The sequence below is a fragment of the Vombatus ursinus genome, unplaced genomic scaffold, assembly GCF_900497805.2.
Source record: "Vombatus ursinus unplaced genomic scaffold, bare-nosed wombat genome assembly UNPS02014812.1, whole genome shotgun sequence".
Classification (NCBI taxonomy): Eukaryota; Metazoa; Chordata; class Mammalia; order Diprotodontia; family Vombatidae; genus Vombatus; species Vombatus ursinus.
In genome coordinates, this window is record NW_020954590.1 from 82,112,648 (window position 1) to 82,133,638 (window position 20,991).

General features: G+C 35.3%; 1 protein-coding gene across 1 annotated transcript in view; it reads left to right on the forward strand.

Annotated features, from left to right (window-relative positions):
• LOC114054147 (ras-related protein Rab-2A) overlaps positions 1–20,991 on the forward strand; it is a 108,602-nt gene that overhangs the window by 16,827 nt on the left and 70,784 nt on the right. The window contains exon 2 of the mRNA XM_027877290.1: positions 12,065–12,136. Within this exon, the coding sequence (XP_027733091.1) occupies positions 12,065–12,136 (72 nt within the window). The remainder of the gene's footprint in view (positions 1–12,064; positions 12,137–20,991) is intronic.

Sequence of the window (20,991 nt, forward strand, 5' to 3'; positions counted from 1 at the left end):
AAATGTGCTGATATTTTGAAGAAAGTGGTCAAAGAGCCTGGAGTCATTGGTCTACAAGTTTTTAACATGGATGAAACAAGCTTATTCTGGTAAGGGATGCCTTCAGAATTTACATTGCTAAGAAAGAAAAAATCAATTTAGATTTAAGTGTTTAAAGATTGCCTAACACTTTTATTGGGAGGTAATGCAAAAGGGAATTTAAAATTAAAACCAATGCTTGTTTATTTGACTTGAAATTCTTGTTCTCTGAGAAGCTAAAACCTTTAATTGTTTGAGTTATAGTCAAATAAAAAAGCATGGGTGACTTTCCCAGGGCACTGAGATTAAGTAACTTGCCCAGGGTTACACAGTCAGTGTGTGTCAAAGGTAGGACTTGAACTCAGGCCATCCTAGCTCCAAAAGCTATTTTTGAAGACAGATTTTCATTGAAAAATATTGTGAGTGCAAAAATATTTCACGTAAAGCATTACTAACTTAAGATAATGCCCCAAGCCATCCAACTACACACAGTTCATTGTACACGAACATAAAAGTAATTTTTTTTTGGTCACAAAATACCTCCTTATTGCAGCACATGAATTAAGGTATCAGTGCAACATGGAAGGTCTACTGTCTTTAAAAAACAAAACCATCTTTTGAATAGATAGTTACTAAAACTGTAGACAGGGATGCAATTTCTTTAACTCACTTCTGGAAAATTTATAACATAAAGATTCCTTCAAAAATATTCTCCATGCTACATCTAACAAGCAGTATGAGCACAGTTTGGAGTCGTATTTTGCCACATAGTACATTGAAGGTTTCTCACAAAACCAGACTGTTTAAAAAAGGAATAACAAGCATGGGAAGAAAGCTTGGTTTTGATAAACTGAAAAATAAAGATGTCTGGGAATTGCTATGTTTGCACTCAGAAGAATCAACTGATGATAATCATTTAGATCAAGAGTAAGTATTTGAAAAAGTCATTATGTAATAGTAATATGCAAATGAAGGCATTTGCTCTAAAAGAATATGACTATATCTTTTGAGCTGTAGAAGTTGGGGAACAAAAAATTGTGAATACTGACCCTAAATCAAAGCATGCAGGTTTGTAGATACATATCGTCAGTCAATGTAGATTTAACTTCAGGTACAATCAGTAGTTCTAAAAATTTTGCTTTCTATAACTCTTCTATTACTCTAATACATTTGAATCAAATATAAATTTTTCTTATCCTTTGCTTTTATATTACATTAATAAACAGATAAAAACTTACTTAAAATTTTTTCATTGCATATTTCCATCAGGCAGGAACCACTTATCTGTTATGACTAAAGGGTCAAAGATTTCCCCAGTTTTTACAAATACCACCATATCTATTTTACATATAACTTTGAATAATGCAAGTTAATAATGTCACTGTCTCACAGGATTCGTTTGGGGAACCTAGCTATATCTGCTTTGTATGTGTTTTATCTCTTCCAGTAAAATGTGAACTTGTGGACAGGGACTGTTTTCACTTCTGTTTTTATATTCTCATTAGCTCCATGTTTGGCATATACTAGATACTTAATAAATTTTTATTGATCATGGTAATGATAGTTGGAGGAGGAGTAGATAGATTACATGTGGATAAAATAATGAAGCCACATGTGTAACTGTTATCCTTGCAAAAGGTGTCTTTTTCTGTTATATATAAAAATGAATCCGGTGTTTGGAATTAGCCAAACCCTTCTTACTTCTCACAGGTTCTCTTTTCTAAAATTTATGGAGTAGCTTGATAGGGTTGGGTCAGTCAAATAACTACCCTTTAATAATTTTACATTTTCAATCCACAGAATTCCAAGATGTATAGTTAAATCTATACTCATTGGAAAATAAGTTTTTTCCCATTTAGAGCTCTGACCTGTTCTTTGTAATTCATATATTCTCAAAGAGATAATCCAGTAAGACCAACTAGAACATTTTCAAAGATATTCTGTTTTATACATTGGAAATTCACATTATTGTTGGGTGTGGTGGCACATGTTTGTAATCCCTGCTAACAGGGAGGCAGAGGCTGGTGAATTGCTTAAGCTTGGGAGTTCTGAGCTACAGTAAGGCAAAAGTCAGTGATTTGATGTCTATATTAAGTCCAGCATCATCAGTATGTTGAGAGTGGGCAAGCCACCAGACTGCGTAAGGAGGGATGAATTGGCCTAGGTCAGAAACAGGTTAAAGCTTCCATGCCAGTCAGTGATGGAATCAAGCTTTTGAGTGATAGCTGCATCTGTAGCCTGAGAGATTTAGGGAGACTCAGTCTTTAAAAAGAAAAGAAAATTTTTGTTATTTTCTTCTCTGACCCATGTTGTGTACTTGCTTCCCCCATTCCAACTTCTATCTGTTCGGTAGAACAGGAAGTCTGTCCACTTTCAGTTTTCTATATGGATTTATATGAACAGTTTATAAAGTAGTAAAGATGATTATAGTTATAAGTTCAGTAAGATAAGTTATGCATGGTAATTCACCATTCATCCATTACTCATCTCATTACATGTCATCTTAAATGTTAGGTATCCCACGCTTGTCCAAATGGTTCACAGCGTTGTGGCAAACTATATCATAGATTATGTGTAAAGTACTCTTTTATTATGTTTTATCTTTGGTACATTGGCTACTGGATGGTAAATTTATCACCAGCTTGCCTTTTTGATGTCAGTTTTTAATACTACTTAAGATATCTTTCCAGTTTTCTAAATGGTATATTGTTTTAAAAGCATAATTTGGTAGTGATTTGGGGATTTTAAAAAATATTCTTAATTTGAATTCTCAGTCTTTGTACATTTGCTGTGCTCTTATGTCCTAATTAGCCAACCTTCAAATCAGCCACGCATGATACTTTGGGAAATTAGCACTTTAGACTATTGAGCTAATGTCAACGTTGATCCCGTGGTTAATGTTAATATAGTCTGGATAATGGTTGAAATAGATTTTTTGACTTTTAATTCTTCATACTAGTTAGCTATAAAAGGGTTTGGGGTTTGTTTCTTATAGTAAGTAATGTTGGAAAGTTAAGAATAAGCTTGATTAGAGCATATTACAGCAGATTTGGGTATGAAATTATGCCATGAGTACAGTTTGAAAAATAAACAGCTCAGTATTTGTCCAGTGTAGGAAGTTTCCTTTCAGCATATGGCAGGAACTATATAGAGATGAGACTGAGCCACATAATCTCAACCCATTCACCTCTAAAAAAGAGTAAAATGTTAGGGTGAAAATATATTAATTGCCTGCTATGTAAGGGAACATATAGGGGACAGTTTAAATCATCTTACATGTTTTCAATTTGCATGACTTTAGATTAGTTACCTGACCTGTATGGTGTGCTATTTTATGAAATATGAATGGACTTAATGACACTAGCAAACTAATTTGTTGTTGCTGATATAGACACATTTTATTGCATTATAAAAGAAATGCATTTCTCTGTACTGGTATATTGCATATAATATCAGGGCTTTATTGATTCAACCATAATAATTTCCCACAATAGGTAATTTTGTATAAAGAATGTGTTCTGGTGTCTATCCTTATGGTCTCCCCAAAATAAGCTAAGGTATCTCTGAGTTTTTCAAATCTTTTTGATTCTACCGGGGGAGCTAACAATTATATGTCAGAGTTGTTGTAGAAGGAATTACTTTTTTAGGAGATTATTTCAGATAATGTCTAAAGTGCCTTCAAACAGCTAACATTACATGATTCTGAGTGACATTTAATCTTCAGATCCCATATTCCACTTCCCTCAAATGCACTAACCCCAGCTTTCACCAGAAAAATCTACTTACATAAAGATACAAAAATTTAGAAAAATAAATTTATATGATAGTATGTAGTGCTTCCCTCTTTCGCCTCCTGGGTGTTCACAACAAACTGGCATTAGCTTTTTTCATCTTCAGGGCATAAATACCAGGAATGTGACATTTTGCCTTTTTTTTTTTTAAGTTAAATTTCCTTCAACACAACAATTTGTAAGCTCTCAAGTTACTTATAATGGAATTTTCTTTGCATTTGTGCTTACTTATTAAACTTCAACATTTGGCAAAGCAAATTGTTATCTTTTAAGTTTGATGTGTAAAACCTTAGGGCATATATATAACTGTTTCATGCTATTGTGCTTGTATACCAGACAATTTTGGAATTTTCATAATAAAATTCTTTTTGTGTTAAGGATAGATTCCATCAAATTCCAGTTTAGCAAACTTGCCTCATATTTTAATCAACATTCTTTTTTTCCTTCTAAAAAATTCACACTTAAGGGAATCAGTTAACCTTTCAAAAATTTCCCAAGAATGTAATTTGGAGTATTGGGCTTGAATTTGAATCTTATTCTGCCATATACTACCCATGTGATCTTGGGCAAGCCACTTTATTTTTCTTGGGTATCACTTTCCTGATCTGTAAAATGAGGGGGTTGAATTATATGACTTTTAAGGTCCTTTCCAAATCTAAGTCTATGATTCTGTTATCACTCTGCTTTAAGTCTCTTCCCACTCTTAGTACATCCTTCACTCAGTTGTCAAATTAATCTTCCTAAAGTTCAGGTCTTGACCATGTTACTCTGAACCTCCCCTCACCCTATTCATTCAGTACTCTCCAGTGACTCCTGTTCTCTATAGGATCAAATATGAAATCTTTGTTTGGAATTCAAAGCCCTTCATAACCTGGCCCCTTCCTATATTTCCAGTTTTCTTATACCTTACTTCCTCTTCCCCTCACTTCTCACCCCAGCCCTCCATGTACTTGGCAGTCCAATGATGCTCCCTGCTTTTCCTCACTCAAGATATTCCTCCAGAGGGACATTTTCCACTTTTTCCCCATCCCTCCTATTCTCTGCCTCCTGGCTTCCTTCAAATTCCAGCTAGAATTCCATCTTCTGCAAACCTTTCCTAACCCTTCCTTAAGGCAAGTGCCTTCCCTCTATGGTTATATCCAATTTATCCTCTATAGATCTTGTTTGTATGTAAATTTTTTCCTGTTCCCTCTCCCCCATTATACTGTGAGCTCTTTGAAACCAAGGGCTATCTTTTGTCTTTCTTTGTATCTCCAGCATTTAGCACAGTGCTTAGTAAATAGTAGGTTCTTAATAAATGCTTTTTGACTGACTGATTCACAGACTTTCCCTTCAATAATATTAGAGAATTGTGTGAGCAATTGATATCCTGTCCACTTTCTCTTTTTTGAAAACTGGGGAAATCTTTGCCCCTTTAGTCCTATGTCATCTTTTCCATTGTTCATAAGTTTTCTTTTTTTTTTTTAATTTTTAATTAATATATTTTGAATTATCAACAATCACTTCCATAAGCTTTTGAGTTTTAAATTTTTCTCCCTCTCCCTCCCCACCTCCCTTCCCAAGACGGTGCGCAATCTGATATAGGCTATACATACATATTCCTATTAAACATTTTCACATTAGTGATGTTGTAAGTAAAAATTAGAACCAATAGGAGGAACCACCAGAAAGAGGAAACAAAACACAGCAGAAGAAAAAAAAATAGCAAATAGTATGCTTTGATCTGCATTGAAACTCCATAGTTCTTTCTTTGGATGTGGATAGCACCTCCTGAATCCAGGGCCGCTGCTCTATCTACTGGGCCACCTAGCTGCCCCAAGTATGCTCTTTCTTTGGATGTGGATAGCATTTTCGAGCATGGAGCCTTTGGAGATGTCTTAGATCCTTGTATTCCTGAGAAGAGTTAAGTTTATCAATATTAGTTACTGTGTACAATGTTCTCCTGGTTCTGCTCTTTCTTTTCTTTTTTCTTTTTTTTTTTTTGTGTGTGTGTGTGTGAGGCAGTTGGGGCTAAGTGACTTGCCCAGGGTCACACAGCTAGTAAGTGTCAAGTATCTGGTCTGAGACTGGATTTGGACTCAGGTCCTCCTGACTCCAGGCCTAGTGCTCTATCCACTGCACCACCTACTTGCCCCTGTCCATAAGTTTTCAAAGATTTCCAATATTGACTCAGTAACCCTGAAAATTACCAAGGTCATAGAATTTGAAAGTTGCTAGGGACTTAAGTTATTTTACAGGTGAGGAAACTAAGGTTTACATAAACTTACCTAGTAGTAACTGCCTGCAATGATAACCTCTTTTGTTCATTTCCCATTTTCCAGTATTAACATCTTATTTAAATAGGTCAGGATCAAATAGCTTCAATTATTCACTATATATTTTTATTTAGTGTTGATTTTTTTGTGTGTATATACTCACTACAATAGTGATTTCCAGATTTTTTGGAATATTGAGTTCTCATTCTTGATTCAATTTTTGTAATATCTCTTTCTATACTACTTGTATCATGGATGTGTGTTGAGGAAAGCAGTTTAAGGTTTACAATACATGTGAGTTGTTGATCGTTCATAACAATAATAATAATTATCATATCATATCCACCATACTGGCTATTCCCATCTTCCTTCTTACCTCCTATATACTCCCCCTCCCCACAAAAAAAGTACCTTTGGCATCCTTTTTGCTTTTTTTTTTTTTTTTTAAGATTTATTCAATCTTTTTTGTGCATGATTATCTCCTGTTATGTTCCCCTTGTTTCCACTGAACCCTCCCTTGCAACAAAGGAAAACAGAAAATAAGCAGTAAAATAACTATCTGACAGTGTACAAAACATTCTACTCCCATTATTTCCCCACCTCCCTACCGAGAGGAAGGAAGTGTATATTTCATTATTTGTTCTGTATGACCAGATGACTTTTTAAAATAATCTTAAAAGATACTCATTGACATTGTTGAATACTTCCTAAGTCATCCATGTCCCTCAGCAGAAGAAGATGAGGGCCAGGTGGTTATATTTTAGTTCTCTGGAGAGAAGTAAGGAGAGAGGCCAGTGAGATGTTGCTAAGCCTAGGTTCGGGGCAACTATTACCTGAACTAGATATGTAATTGTGGCACAAGAAAATGCTGAGGGCGTGAGACTGGAGGAGTGAACCTGTGATTTCACTGGTATTAGAAACTCTCTACCACTGCTACTGTGTCTGCTCTGCAGTATAAATCTGGGAGCCTGGAACATTGAAAGGTTGAGTGACTTGCAGAGGGATTACTCAGCCTAGATGATGTCTTATTTACCTGGAAACTGACTATCCACTATACCGTGCTCCTTCTTTGAAGGATATAATTAATAAACTTTTTTGGCAGCAGATTAAAGATGAGAAAAGATGTAAAGTTGAGAATAAGGCTTTATGTGTGACAAGCAGGAGGCGCAGAGCAGCCATAGATAGTTTAAATTTCCTGATTATTTTTGCTACTGATTCATTCTCGGGAGTATCTGTCAGAGGTACAAAGAGAACTAGTCAGACTAGTCATCTCGTCTGGTGGTCTCATATTCAAATAGCTAATGGATGTCTACCCTGTTAGAACATTACAAATTAACATTATCTATGTTGTATTTTATCTTTATTTTGTAAAATAAACTTGAAGGAGTTGGGGAAGTGTTGAGTATCATTACCTGGGGTTAAACTGTATGATGATTTCAGGTAATTAACTTATCTTGGGAGGAGTTTACACCTGGCTTAGCTGTCAGTGGAAAGTGAAGAGTTTGACACTTCTGATGTAGTCCACACCCTTTTTTCTTTTGTAAAATGACTGGGTGTGACCAGATCTGAGGTTCTCAAAAATACATAGTTTCCCCCTGGGAGTTTCTGAGACCCTTTTAGGGAGTCCATGAGGTCAAAACTACTTTAATAATAATTCTAAGACCATGTCTATTAAAATATTCCTTCCATTTCTGATTACATATAAGTATGAGGCTGAATTTTCTTCATACAGTAATAATAATAATAATGATAATAGCTAACATTTATATAGCATTTACTGTGTGCCAGGCACTGTGCTAAGTGCTTTGCAATTGCTCTTATTATCCCAGTTTTACGTATATTTCAACCAAAAAAAATACATCACAATAGTTTATATGCAGAAGCAGATAATGATGCGGTAAATATTGATAGATACAACGAGGTGTACTGGTAAATGTTTAACAATTGACTGTCCAGGAAAAAATACTTAATATTTAATCTGCATTTTCTCCATTCTGAGATCTAATCAAATCAACAAAATAGGGTTTGCTGATTTCCATGGTATAAATGCTCATACTGAAAAAACCAGTTTAAATTGATCCAGCATATCCCTTGATATAATTCCACATTAAAGCTCAACTGAGTCCTCAGTAATTTTTTTTAGTTTTTTTATTAATTTATTTTGAATTATCAACCATCACTTCCATAAGCTTTGAAGTTTTAAATTTTTCTCCTCCGCACTTCCCTCCCCAAGAAGATGTGCAATCTGATATAGGCTATACATACACGTACCTATTAAACATATTTTCACATTAATGATGTTGTAAGTAAGAATTAGAATCAATAGGAGGAACCACCAGAAAAAGGAAACAAAACACAGCAGAAGAAAAAATGTAGCAAATAGTATGCTTCCATCTGCATTCAAACTCCATAGTTCTTTATTTGTATGTGGATAGCATTTTTCATCATGAGGCCTTTGGAGATGTCTTAGATCCTTGTAGAGTCCTCAGTAATTTTAAAGAATGTAAATGGGACCTAAGACAAAAATGTTTGAGAACTGCTGAACTCATTGACCTCTTAAGTTCCCTTGTAACTCTAAAAAGCATATTTTGCAATAATATTTTATCACTGAACATTAGACATCTAGGTGGCTCAGTGGATAGAGCAGTGGGCCTGGAATCAGGAATAACTAAGTTTATATTTTGCCTTAGTTATGTCCCTGGACAAGTCATTTAACTGTTTGCCTCAGTTTCTTCTGCTGTAAAATGAGGCCTATACTTCCAGAGTTAATAGTGAGGAAAAGATAAGTCAATGACTGGTAATAGGCACTTAATAAATGCTTGTTTTTCTCCCCTTCCATCTGGAAGAATTTTAGCATATCTAAATAAGAATAAGTTTATTTAGCATCTATAAATAACAGTTGAATATTCTTGTATCAAATGTTATACCTCTCTCCCCCTTCTCCCCAGGATTTATAGATTGGCACCTTTTAAGAATTGTTTCTTCTGTCCTACATCTTTTCAGGTTATGTACATATGGCAGTCCCATTCCACCTCTTTGGTAATATATTCCTCAAGATATATTTTTTAAAAATCAGATATGTGGGCTTTTAGCTTTAAGTGTCAAAGTAAAATATTAGGAGTATAGAACAGACTTGATAAAGGAAGCTGAAAGAGAGAAGGTTTGAAACAGCTGCTGTAGGGAATTCACTAGTCACTCAGAACCAAAAAATCCACAGAACCGTTTTGCTTATATCCATCCTTCTCTCCTTTACAACTGTTTTACTTTCTCCCCACATTTTCAGTCTTTCTTCTTAATGTTGTATTCAGTCACCTAGGAGAAGAATCATCTTTTCATTAGTTGGGTGGTATATTGAATAGAACACTGGACCTAGAAGAAGACCTGAATTCAAATCTATCCTTAGACACTTCCTAAGTGTGTGACTCTGGGCAAGTTGATTAATCTCTCTAAGCATTAGTTTCCTCATATGTAAAATGAGGATCGTAATAGCACCCATCTTCTAGGATTGTTTTGAGGATAAAATGAGATGATGTTTGTAAAGTGCTAGCTGTGATCATTAGTGACTGTAGCAAAGGAAAAAAAAGGGGTACTATAAAAGGATACTGAGGTGTAGAAGAGGCATCTTCATGACTGATGGCTTGTATTTTCTCAGTAAAGAAGGTAGTATGGGTCTCTGCTAAGCAAAGGTGGAACTTCCCAATTTGATATAACTTTGTAGGATCATAGATTTAGAGCTGGAAGCTACCATAGATTTTAGAGAAGCTTGAGACTGGGAAGTTAAGTGACTTGCTCAGCATCATTGAGCTCATAATTGTCTGCTGTAGAGCTTAAACTCCTTTCTTCATGACTTCAAGGTCAGTGCTTTATTCCTTTTGCCACATAGTTCTTATTTTCTCTTCAGCCATTTGAGAATGCCATCATCCTTGCATTCACTTCCTAGCAAGATTTCCATTCCCACACAAATTTGTAAGAGATTTTTTGAGCTCAGACTACTATTCAGCAGCAGTTTTCGGACCTCAATGTAAGTGCAAAAGTAATTTTCGTTTTTCAAAATCCATTTAACTGTGCAAATGACAAACTTTCAACTAAATTTCATTTGGAAGTGGATTAATTTGCATTGCAAAATGTTATGCTAAAGACAGCTATCAAGAGAAGAATCTAATAGAATTCTATAAATGCCTTTCAAGTGATGGATATGCTTAATTAAAATCATATATTTGTGGATTGATATCAGTATATCAGATGTACACTTCTGTCTATGAAAAGACATTTTCAAAGATTAAATACTTAAAATATCATTACAGATTAGCGTTAAGAGATAAACATTTGTAGTTGATTTTGATGATAGGGAACACTAACTTTGAACTCACTTAAGTGAAATGTTATCCTCTAAAAAAGAAGTCCATCTTTCTCACTAGTAAACCTGTATTAATTTTTTTCTTTACTCAGTTATTTTATCTTGAATTTTGTCAATAGAAAACTTCTGGAGGTTTATTTTCTCTATTGTGATGTAAGTACCTGTATGGTATCCTTGATATTGCCTTTTGGCTTGTAGAGCCTAAAATACTTATTATCTGGTCCATTGTTGTCAACATTTGCTAACCCCTAATTTAAGTAGATAAATCCTAAGGAGTTACCTGAAACAATATAGGTTTAGTGATTTACCTGGACTAGTAAGTGTAAGAGCCTTAATTTGACCCTCAATCTTCAGGACTCCCATTCAATCTCTCTCTGCCTGGCTCAGAACAGAAATAATAAATGAATGGGGAGATAGTTATACCCTGTCTAAGTCCAAAAATAATTGTATCTTAGACCAAGGTTACTGGCATTGATGAATATATAATTTAAAATCAGGAAGAGTGTGAAGGATTCAAAGTTCGTACTGATGCTGAGGAAAGTGAAATAAGATTTTCATTTAGTTCTATCCCATATTCCAATTCTGACTACCATTATTTTTGGAATTGGAGGGCTATGGAAGGGAAAAAAGAAGAAAAAATGCAGGATATGGCAGTGGGGTACTTCAGAATCTTTTGGAACCACTCAGAAGGGAAGGAGTAGAATTAGCATCCAAAAGAAAAATCACCAGCACTCGTAGCCTCACAGGTTGGGTTTTGGGGTTTTTTGAAGGGGGTTGGGAGTGACATATAAAAGTTTTGCATCTTGTTTTCCTTTAGCTCCATTTTTCCCTATTCAACCTCGATGTGGTGTGAATGCTATTAGTATACCATCACAAAAAGAATCCCTATTTGTGTAGGGGTACCTAGGACATGACTCAAAAGTATTCTGAGTAATCATTCCCTCAGGTCTTGCTCCCTCCTTGTCTTGGTTCCCTCCTCCCAACTTAAAACAGTAACAAAAAAGTGTTACAGGATTTTTTTTTTGTGTGTTGTAGTAATTTCCCCTTAATCCCTCTCAACCCCTCCCCCCCCACAATTTCTTTCTGTCCTTTGTTCTTTTGAGAAAGAACATTTTAACAAAACCCATTGAATCATATTCTCCACATCCATTCAAATAACTGTTTTCAAGGTTGATCAGTGTCTGGCACGTAGTAGATGTCTAATAAATGCTACTTGACTGACTGATCGTTACATTTAATCAGCCTTCCACTCCTGGTTAATGTTTTCATTAAGATTAGTGTAGTCATTGTATACTTTGTTCTCATGTTTTTCTTCTAGGTATGTTTCATGATGCCTTCTGAGGTTCATCATGATTTCTCATTTTTGCTATTTCTTATAGTGCTTTATGTGCCAAAATTTGTTAAGCTGTTCCCCAATCAATGAAAGACTACTTTGTTTCCAGTTACTACCACAAGTATACTGCTATGAATATTTTGGTATATAGTCCTTTAGATTTTTAAGAGAACTTTAAAATAAATATGATGCTTTATAAAGCTCCATATTATTTAGTGGATCATACCTTAGTTATTCCTTTTACTTTTTTTCCTGTTTCTTAGTAACATATGCCAACAGTAATTAAAAGATGTGTGTACATTTATTTCAGGTGTTGGAAAATCATGTTTATTGCTGCAGTTTACAGACAAGAGGTTTCAGCCAGTACATGACCTTACTATTGGTAAGTTTGATAAATTCATAGTTTAAATAAAACTGAAGGGACGAGAAGGTGTTTGTAATCATTTAAAGGATATGTAGAGTGTTGTTGGGGCAAAGGATCCATATTATTATTATTATAATTATTAGTATAATTCTAAGATGTGTGAAATTGGGTAGGTTTCTATGGAAAAAATTGAATCATAAATGCTTTTAAGTGCTACTGCAGGTACAAAGTATTAAATGTGCTGTACTAAAAGATTGAACACTTGTTACCCTAAATGTTTTACAAGACGAGATGTTTATTTAAGGAAAGGTATTTTTTACCTGGCTTTGCATGAAGACTCCTTCCCACCTTCCCCCACCCAACACTGCTGTCCATTTTGCTTTTGTAAAGCTATATTTTGGGGAAGCCAAAAATCTTCCCTCTCTGCAGCTTCTAACTAATTATAGCTCCTATTTCTCCTTTCTGGGGCCAAGCAAAATAAACCCAATGTGACTTCCTCTGGCAGCTCTTCAAATACTTGAAGAAAGCTATTACATTTCCTGTATCTGCTCATCTTCAGGCTAAACATCCTTAAGACCTAGATTTAAATCCTGCCTTTGCAGGATTGTTGACAAGTCAGTCTCTTGGCCTCAGTTTCTCATTTGTAAAATGAGGGAGTTGATCTTGATGTTCCTAACTTCCTGGTTGCTCTCCTGGATTCTTTTCAGCAAAGTTTTTCCTAACATGTGATGCTCAGATGTGAATACAGTATGTCAGATTTGACCTTAAGAGTACAGCAAGGACTGTCAATTCCCTGCTTCTAGGCACTGTGCCTCATCTCATGCAGTGTAAGAAAAGATTTGTTTTTTAGGGGCTGGTATATAACACCCTTGACTTATTATACTTTTAGTTCACTAAAAACTCCCATATCTTTTTTTCAGTTGAACTACATTCTAGATATCTTTCAATTTTGTCCTTTGCAAAGTTAACTTTTTTAATTCAAATATAAGACTTTACATTATCTAAACTCACAAGATGAAGGTATATCATGAGGAACTTCACATAATTCAGTTGAATAGTGTGAGTTCAGAAGATGTCAAGTTTGTGATATGAGATTTATTTATTTTTTTTTTAAATTTAAATTGTGTGATAGGCTAAGGATACATAGGTAAAAATGAAAAACATTCTTCTCAAGGATTCCTAACTTGCTGGTGGCAAGTTAGGATATAGCATGTTAACAGATAGTAAATATTTCCTGGGCTGTGAATTTTGAGGGAGGCTACACTTTTTATAACTATTTCAAAATTGGAGCAAACATTCACAAGTCCAAATCTTCTTCTGATACCACTATTATCTGTATCATTCCTAGATTCAAAACATGGAAATAGTCCCACAAGTGAACCTCTGATACAAACCAAGATAAAAGCCTACTTACAAAGAAATAAATCAGGGGTTCATGTAAAAGTTCCTGCTCTACTTTAAATTCCATTTGTTTTCTATAATTAAATGTGTGAATACTTTAAAAGACACAATTGTATACATATCTGAAAAAGAAAAAGATCAAGTCATCATAGTTCTGACCTCAGCACTTAATTCTGAGACCTAATCTTTGGAGAGAGAAGAATGAGTATCAGGCTAATGCTAAGAGATATTCCAAACAGATTGTTTTGGTGATGGAGAGTGGGAAAGCTGGGTGTCACTAACTGCCCCAATGGGGTCCGAGCTATCTATGGTTTACCTGAAGCATTTTGAGGATTAAAAACTTAGCAAATAAAATTGAAAACACATTGTAGGCACTTAACAAATGACTAGTCATAATTATTGAATGAGTGATTATTGATTAACTGACTGAAGGAACTGAGAATATTTAGCCAGGAGCAAAAAAAGCTTGAAGGCAGAGGAAAGAACATAATAGCTATGTTAAAATAATTTCAACTATCATCTCTATACAGATGATTGTTAGATCTGTTTGTCTAGCTCTTACCCCTCTCTCCTGACTTTACAGTTTCCCATACCTATTGGACATCTTGAACTGGATGTCTCATAGACATCTTAAACTCAGTGTGTCCAAAACTGAATTCATTTTCTTTCGCCTGTGAATTCTTTTTTCCCCCTTCCTAACTTTCCTATTACCGTTCAGGACAAAACTTTCTCTCTCATACATACCCGCTTCTCTTCTTTGACACTGCTATCACCTTGGTGCAGGCCCTCATCACTTTAAGCCTGGATTATAACAATAGCTTTCTGATTGGTCTCCCTGCCTCATGTCTTTCTCCACCCCAGACTGTCCTTCAGTCAGATGTCAAACTGATCTTCCTAAAGCACAAATCTGGCCATGTCTCCCACCCTATTCAGTAAACTCATTTGACTCCCTCTCACCTCCAGCATCAAATACAGTATCTTCTTTTTGGGTTTTAAAGCCCTTCAGAACCTGGACTCCTTCTACCTTTCTAGTCTTCAAAATACATTACTCCTCTTCATGTAATTTATGATTCAATGACACCAACTTCCGTTGTTGTTCCTCTCACAAGATATCTATCTCCTAACTCCATGCACTTTTTTTTTTCCGGCGAGGCAATTGGGGTTAATGACTTGTGAGTCACAGCTAGTAAGTGTTCTGTGTCTGAGGCCGGATTTGAACTCACATGCTCCTGACTCCGGAGCCAGGTGCTCTGTCTACTGCACCACCTAGCTGCCCCAACTCCATGCATTTTTGTTGGCTTACTTCCTAAGGAGTGACTACATTCCAGATATGGGAAACTGCCCTACAGAAAAGCCTAGAAGCAAGAAGTGGATTGTCAGGTAAAGGAAAATAGTCCAGTTTGGAATGTAGAGTGAATCAATTTAAATTATATGAAATGAGTCCAGAAAAGAAGCCCCTTTTTTGTTTTGTTTGTTTTTTTCCAGAAAAAAAATCTTTTATTTTTTCAGACTTTTTTTTAGTCATTTTTTTCTATCTAAATTTTTGGTGTATCACTGAATAAAAAAGTTAATTTAGATAGTATAATGTCTTTCTACTTGTTTGAGGTATGTTTAAGAATAGGGTTATGTCTGTTTCTTGGTAGACCCCTAAATGTTGTGTAAATAGTAGCTATTTTGAATGGAGTTTCTGTCTTTTCTTTCTGGGTTTTATTGGCAATATGTAGAAAAGATGATTATTTATGTCGGTTTATTTTATATACTGTCACTTTGATAAAGTTATTGTTGCAAATAAAATTTTGTTGATTATAAGGTTATCTGTGTAGAATAATAGTAATAGCTAGCATTTATGTAGCACCTACTATGTGCCAGACACTGTACTGAGCACTTTACAATTATTATCTCATTTGATCCTCAAAACAACCCATAGGGCAGTAGGTGAGTAAGTACTATCCCCATTTTACAAATGAGGAAAGGGAGGCAAGTAAGTGACTTGCCTAGGATCATAAAATAATTTGAACTACATTTGAACTTGGGTCTTCCTGACTCCAAGCCTGCTCTATGCACTGTGCCACTTGGCTGCCTATTGGTAAGTGATAAGATATTATTGGAGAATATGCATCAGGTTGGGTGAACCCCCTTTGTTGAACTTATAAAAGACATGGATAAGAGTAGCACAGAATGGGTAAGCATAGGTGGTTTGGAATAATTGCCTTCTGTGTGCCAGGCATTGTTCTAGGGCAGGGGTCAGCCAGCTACTGCCTTTGCCTGTTTGAGTACCCAGGACAGCTAAGAATGTCTTTCATGTTTTTATACAAAACTTTTATTGCTTCTAAAAATGCAAAAAAAAAAAATTCTTAGCTCTCCTTGGATTTGACTCTCCATCCATAGTTTGTTGACCCTTATACCAGGCTTTGAAGACACAAAGTCAGAAAGGGAAACTCTCTTTTCTTGAGATTACATTCTGCTGGAAGTGATAAGCAAATAAGAATACATACACAATATGAGTGCAAAAATCATTTTTATGTTGGGCTCTCAGCTTATGTTATATATGGCTATTTTGCTGAAGTTAGTGTTTTCACTTTTTTTTTAAGTTGTCTCTTGGGTTCTTTATGTAGATCATCATACCATCTGCAAATGTAACTAGAATAATAGCTAACATTTATATAGCGCTTTAAAACTTGCAAAGCATTTTACAAGTATCATCTTATCCTTACAACAACCCTAGGAGGTAGGTGCTATTATTATTCCCACTTTACAGATGAGGAAACTGAGGCAAGCAGCAGTCAAGTCACACATGTAGCAAATATCTTAAGGCAGGATTTGAATTCAAGTCTCCCTGAAGTTTTAAGTCCTTTGCTCTATCTACACAATAATTTTGTTTCTTCTTTGCCTCAATTTCTTTTTCTTTTCTTGTTGCTATAGCTAGCATTTCCATCATTACATCAAATAATAGTTGTGATAATGGACCTCCTCACTTCAAGAAACCCTTATTTTATTGAAAATCCCTCTAGTAGTTCTCTATTAAAGATAATGCTAGTTCTTGCTTCTAGATATTTGATGAAAGGTCCATTCATTCCTATGATTTTATTTTGCCTTTTCTATTTATCTTGATACACTATCAATATGATTCTTAGTTGTTTTGGTTATTCATAAGCATAGGGACTATCTTGTTTATAGTTTTCCTAATATTGAGTAATGATATACTTCTGGTATAAATCCAACTTGGGCATAGTGTTTAATATTTTTAACATGTTACTGTATCCCCTTCGCTAATATTTTATTCAATGTTTTTACGTTGATAATCAGGGATACTGGTCTGTAGTTCTTTTTCTCTGAATTATCTCTCCCTGATTTAGGAGTCAGGACCATATTTTTTTTTTTTTAGAAGGAATTTGGTAGGGTTTTCTCTTTGCCAATTTTTTCAGAGTTTATGTAATATTGGATGTAGTTATTTTTTGAATGTTTAATAGAATTCACTCTGGACCTGTTTTGTATTATTCTTTGGCAGTTTATTTATGACTTGGTCATTTTCTTTTTCTGGGTTTGATTTGTGTAAATTTTGCTTCTTATATTGATAATATGAGTATTTGCTGGTTTTATAAAGTTTTGTTTATTTAAGTTATCAGTTTTATTGGCATATAATTGAGCAAAATAATTTTTTATTAATTTCCTTCCTCTTCATTTGCTGTTTATTCTTTCTATTGGTAATTTGATTTTCCCCTCCTTAAAAAAGTCAAATTAACTAATAGTTTATTTTGCTTAAACCCAGCACTTAATTTATCAATTTAGTAGTTTTTTAATTGTTTTTCTTTTATTTTTAAAAGTTTCTATTTGTTTATTTGGTGTATGCCTCTTTCCCTCCCTTTTCTGTCTTAAAATCCTCAAAAGAGGATTATGTAACTCCATCCATGACCCTTGAAGACAATGAGCTTCTGAAGGAATAATTATCTTTTTTCCTCTATCAGAATGGAAGCAGATCATCATCATTTAGTGTCTTTCAGTTGCTCAAATGTACTTATCTTCCAAGGTTTCTTTTGACTTCTGGATTTGTATTTCACAGTTTCTGCTCATCTCAGTGTTTTCTTTTGGAATTCCTGAAAATTAAAGTGTCTTTCCTCCCCCCAGACACCCCCCCCCCAGATTTTACTCAATATAGCAGGTTAAGTTATTTTTGGTTGTAAAGCTTATCTTCAGTCTTTTGGATCCTTATGTAGTTGCATCATAACCTTTTATGGTCCTGACTTGGTTTGTTGGTAACTTGAATTATTTCTTTTATTTGTGGTTGCTTATAGTACTTTTTCCTTTGTTCTGGAAGCACTCTGGATATTGGTAATAACATTGCTGGATGTTTTAAATTTTTCCTCCTTGGAGGTGAACAGTGGGTTCTTTTTATTTTCATTTTGCCCTGTGGTTTGAATAGATCTAGGCAGTTTTCCTTTTAAGATTTCTTTAAAAATTACATCTTTGGAGGGCAGAGCAAAGATAGTAGGAAACTGTTCATTTAGCTCTCCCATCTCCTGCAAACAGATTTAGAAAATGTGTTGGACTGAATCCTAATGGGGAAATCCAGAAAAAAAATTAAATCGAGTCCTTTGTCCAGCTCAGCTTAATATAGGGAGACAGGCAGGGAGGTCAGCAGTGACTGGGAACTGGGTCAGGTTGTGCTTCAGGTCAAGAGGAAATTACAGACCCAACCTGAGTACAGGCTGTGCCAAGTACATTTTTATAAATATCTCATTTGATCCTCACAATCCTGCAGGGTGGTTTCAATTTTTATTCCAATTTTACGGTTGAGACAACCAGAGGTTAAATGACTTGCCCAGGGTCACACAGCTAGAAAATGTCTGAACCAGATTTGAACTCAGGCCCAATGCTCTATCCACTACACCACCAACTGCCTCTAATAAAAGGAAGTAGGAATTTCAGAAGCTAACAGTGGTGTAGCTCAGACCCCAGTCACGGAGCAGGATCTCACCTTCATCATCCAGCCCAACCTGCAGAAGAATAACTAGGGCAATCCCAAATCAAAGAGGAACCTACAGTTCTGCCTCTCTTCAATTAACAGACCTTTCCAGCTAACTGATAAAGACAAGAATTCAGCAGCAATCTACTGTTGCACAGATTCAGACCCAGATCGAGAATTTGCAGAGCTCAGATGGGGTTTAAAGGTAGCAATTAGACTTTGCCCTGGATCAGAGACTTTGGAAGCTTTGAAAGTTTGCACATCCCCAGACTGTCCCTCAGATCTTGGAATAGCACAAATTCAGTCCCTCAAGAGAGCAGCAGTAGAACCAGCCAAAACCTTCTCTCCAGAAGCATGACAGAACCTAGTCCTAACATCCAAGTCTGAAGTTAGGAAGTAGACTGGAAGAAGAGTTAAAAAAAAAATTCCACCATAATGAGCTCTTAACAGTGGCAAGGACACTCAAAATACAAATATAGAAGAAGACGATGACTTCAAAATCTCTACAAGCAAAGCCTCACAGAAAAACACAGCTTGATCACAAACTCAGCTAGAATTCCTAGAAGAAATGAAGCAAGAGTTTAAAATATATGAGTGTTTTTATAAATGGAATGAGTGCATTTTAAAACATTGGAAAAGAATTAGAGCTATGGCGAAAAAAATTGGGAAGGGAATTAGCAGCATGGAACAGGAGGTACAAAACCTTACTCAAGCATCAAACTCCCTGAAAATTGGAATGGAAAAAGTTAGGGAAAATTAACCCACATAAAGAGCCTTTCACAAGTAGACAACTATACAAAACTAGGAGGTAGGGAATGGGAGGAGCCACTGACATTTGAGCTTTATTCTCTTGTGAGCTGGTCAGAAGGAAGAATACACACACACACAAACACACTTGTGGACAGAAATACATTCCCCTCAACAGGGGAGAAGGGGAGATGGGGAATTAGATGGAGGATAGATTAAGGGAGGGATTGATCTTAAGCAAAACTTTAGGAGACATAGAAATATTTATAGCTCTTTTTTAGGTGGCAAAAAAATGGGAGTCTTAGAGGGTGACTATAAATTAGAGGATTGATGAGCAAGTTATGGCATGTAAAGGTAATGGAATACTGTTGTGCTGAGTTCTCATCTGTATAATGATACACCAATATTCCAGAGGACTAATAATGAAACATGCTACTCACCTCATAATAGAAGGATGAAGAAGAATTTAGAATACAGAATGAGACAAACTGAGTTTTGGACATGACAAATGTGGAAATTAGTTTTAATTGACAATACATGTTTGTAACAATTTTTCTTTTTCCTTTTTTCTTAATTGGGTGAGAGGGAGGGATTAAGGTGGGGGGGTAAGAAGGCAGATTTTGTCTGATTAAAAAAAGTTAAATAGTTTTAAAAATAAAATTGAAAACTTTATTTTTGTTGTTATAATTGTTTGGTCATGGTTTCCAAGAACTCTTAATGATTCTTAAATCTCTCTCTTTATATGTTGCCTTCTGTTATTCCACAACTTCTTTTCATAATATCTTAACTCTTCTTTGGTTTTTTCACTGTTTTGGAAATTTTGATGATTTTAAGGTTTGTTTCTTTCTAAAATGTTTTTTGGGGATGACCTGGTTTAATTGGATCTCATGACAAACTTTCTACAAACTCTTTTCCTCCCCACTGCTGTTAGCTTGATTATAGGGTGACACTACTCAAAATCTTACACCACCATGCTTTGTACAGTTTTGCAGCCAAGATTATATTTTAAAACTAGTGTTGCCCTTTGCTGCTGTCTTCTTGTATTTTGCATGTAGATAAGATACTGAGGTGATTTTAGGCTTTTTTGGCCACTTCTTTGTGACATTTGCTTTAGGTCACCCAGACTTCTTTAGGAAATAGTGATAATTGTGTATATTATTCTTCATCCATTTCCTTCCATCCCTTATCCCTCTTTCCTTGAATAGGTCAAGTTGGCACTTTTAAAATTATATATCATAGTTTCTGATCTTGATCCTTTCATAGGATTTTAGATTTAGGGCTGTAAGGGACCTTAGAAGTCATTGAGTCTAGTCCCCTCATTTTACAGATTAGTAAACTGAGGCCCAGAGAAAGTGACTTGCACAGGGTCACATAGCTTCTAAGTATCAAAGATTGGATTTCAGCCTACATCCTCTTGACTTCAAGTCCAGCACTCTATCCACAACACTATGCTGCCTTTCATTCTTATTTGATGTTGGCATATTTTTTTAAATAACAAAGCTTTATTCAGATTTTACATAGGGAGCTTCTTTTTAAATGACTTCCCACTGGAGTGTTCTCTCAAAAGTTTTAGTTGAGTGATGAGATCAAAAGCCAAATTGCAGTATATTCAGGAGAGTTCCAAAAAGTGTCTGGATTTAGTCAGTAAGGAGCTATTAAAGACTTTTGAGTGATAACCGCAGCCTTGCATTAGGAAAATCTAATTTGTCAGTGGTAAGAGATGGTTTAGTGTAGTTGGTAGGTATATGAGTGTTCAGGAAAG